The 2,575-nt window shown below is 53.3% G+C and overlaps 1 protein-coding gene across 1 annotated transcript; it reads right to left on the bottom strand.

Annotated features, from left to right (window-relative positions):
• Window positions 1–20: 20 nt before the first annotated feature.
• LOC103375857 (calpain-2 catalytic subunit-like) lies at window positions 21–2,453 on the bottom strand (the record flags this gene model as incomplete). The annotated part of the gene is made up of 8 exons (XM_008306162.1): window positions 21–121; window positions 535–746; window positions 1,121–1,132; window positions 1,316–1,485; window positions 1,710–1,870; window positions 1,944–2,018; window positions 2,217–2,302; window positions 2,370–2,453. Coding segments are annotated over 8 exons (901 nt in total), but the record flags the coding sequence as incomplete, so codon positions are not given.
• Window positions 2,454–2,575: the final 122 nt, after the last annotated feature.

The raw sequence follows: 2,575 nt of genomic DNA, 5'->3' as shown, positions 1-2,575 counted from the left end.
GTTTTTCATTGTTTTATGACGTTCTAATCTTTTGGTTCTCAGCTCGTCTTTGGAAGCTGCTCTGGTGTCCAACAGGTGACTCACCTGCTGGATGTCGGCGTCCACGTCCTCCTCCATCGGGCTGGAACAAGCAGAGGGCGGCTTTAGAACATGGAGATGTTCTGATCCGATCTGAGAGAGCTCAAACACTGGGATCAAAGCCAATTAGGGTGTTTTCTAACTGATCCGTAGTCTACGTCTGCTGTCACACCTGGTTCTGACCCGGTGTTCTGGTTCTGACCTGGTGTTGTGGTTCTGACCTGGTGTTCTAGTTCTGACCCGGTGTTGTGGTTCTGACCCGGTGTTCTGGCTCTGACCTGGTCAAGTTCTGACCTGGTGTTGTGGTTCTGACCCGGTGTTCTGGCTCTGATCTGTTCTAGTTCTGACCCGGTTTTGTGGTTCTGACCTGGTCTAGTTCTGACCCGGTGTTCTGGCTCTGACCTTGTCTAGTTCTGACCTGGTGTTGTGGTTCTGACCCGGTGTTGTGGTTCTGACCTGCTGTGGGCCCGTTTCTCGGTGAACACTCTCAGGACGAAGCTTCCTCTGCGGTGCGGTTCGTAGGTGGACGGGACGATGACGAAGTCTCCCGGCGGCAGCTTGACCCGATCGCAGACCTCCCTCAGGTTGATGAAGGTCCGACTGCGGGCAGCCGGCGCCGACCTCAGCAGGACGTCCGGGCCCAGGTGCACGTTGGAGCGACCTTTGTACTGACCACAGAAGAAGATGGGTCGGACCTGCTGCAGCTCAACGGTTGAAAGTTTTCACTGCAGCAGCACAAAGTCCAGTTTTCATTCTGAAGCTATCGGACCGAACCGTGTGCTGACCCGGTTTCTCTACCAGTAGAATCAGTGTCAGGTGTCAAGTCTGATGATTAATTCGTAAAGTTCGTCGACCTTTAGAGGACGTATTCGTTAGCGGCCGTTTGTTTGGCCGACCCGTTTGGTACCTTGGTTCCGCTTCATATTTGTGTTTGTCAATAAAGATTCATTTCAGCCGTTTGCTCGACTCGACTGAGCCGTGACGGTTACCGCGGTGATGCACGTGTCAGACCTGAGACGTGGAACGTTGTGGTGGAGCTCACCTGATCAGGAACCTGCAAGAGAACAAATAGAGACGTGTAAAGAACTTCCTCAGTGGACACGAGAAGTTCTGTGTCTGCTGGAAGAGGTTCTGTGATCAGTGTTCCTCAGAGTGAACAGAGGAAACCAAGAAGAGAACATCTGCAACACAACGCTGCAGTCTGTTCTTCAGAACACGGAGGTGTTTGTGTTCGGACCTCGTACACAGAGAACCCGATGGTGTTGAGTTCTCGTCCAAAGCGCCGTTCCCTGCGAGCGTCTTTCTGCATGAGGCCGATCAGAACCGTGCAGCCGTCCTCGCCATCGTGAGGATCGTCGTCCACGTCCTGCAGCCGGATCAAGAACTGAGGGTTCGAGGAGAATGTGGCTGCAGAGACACAGGAGGGTCTGTCAGAACACATAGAACACTGGACCACCAGAACACAGAACACATAGAACACTGGACCACCAGAACACAGGTTTTGAGGTGTCCAGATGTCTAATGAGGTGTGTTTAGAAGTTCTAAAGGTTCTACAAGAGGTTTCACAGCTCTATATTAACGGGCGTGTTGTGGTTCAGAGGGTTCATCATAGAACCCTTTGGTTCTGGTACCAGGGTAGTTCCTGCAGCCGCCTGCGGTCGATCCGACCCTCCACACGCCTTCAAACTCAGCGTGGTTCCAGCGGCCGACGTGGTCGCTGGTCAGCGTGTCGGGCGTCAAGTTGCAGATGTCGAGGCGGGAAAAGTGCCGCAGGAAGTCGCGGTAGGACATCCTGCAGACAGACGACACGTTCTAACAAAGGAACACCAGGAACGGATCTCCAGCAACAGGCAGTGTTCACCAACCAGAACTCTCCGTCGTCAGCAGAGCGATCGAGCCGCCGGCGCTCCTCCGGCTGGACTCCGGTCCACTCTGGGGAGCTGAGGAGGAGAACCGAGTGAGAACCAACAGACACAAAGAACCACATAACACGAGACTAGAACAGAGTCTGGCTCAGAGGTCAGCTGTTCTCCTGTCAGAGACAAAGCTAGAAAACAGGCGAACACATGAAGAATGGGCTGAAACCAACACAAAACCAGTAAAACCAGTAAACCTGAAGAACCAAGTCCATGACTCACTCGTCGCTCCAGGCGCCAGTCCACTCCACCTGACCCCAGGGGTTCCTGATCCGGACCAGCTCCACCAGAGAACCCAAGTGATGAACCTGCAGAACCAAACACAGCTGTAAAGATCCAGCCGTCCGTACCGGATTACTTCCCAGAATGCCTCACCTGCTGGGCCGCCGTGATGGAGTAGGCGTGGCCTTTGACCAGCTTCTGACTCGTGATGGCCTCTGTGTCACGAGAGCTGGAAATCTGAGAAACATGAGAAACATCTAACCTCAGTGAAAGCTGACAGAGAACGTTCACCGCTAACGTTCACAGCTAACGTTTAACAGCTAACGTTCACAGTTAACGTTCACAGCTAACGTTCACAG

This window comes from Stegastes partitus, unplaced genomic scaffold (genome assembly GCF_000690725.1).
Source record: "Stegastes partitus isolate 25-593 unplaced genomic scaffold, Stegastes_partitus-1.0.2 Scaffold3175, whole genome shotgun sequence".
Classification (NCBI taxonomy): Eukaryota; Metazoa; Chordata; class Actinopteri; family Pomacentridae; genus Stegastes; species Stegastes partitus.
This window is presented reverse-complemented; position numbering and strand designations above follow the sequence as displayed.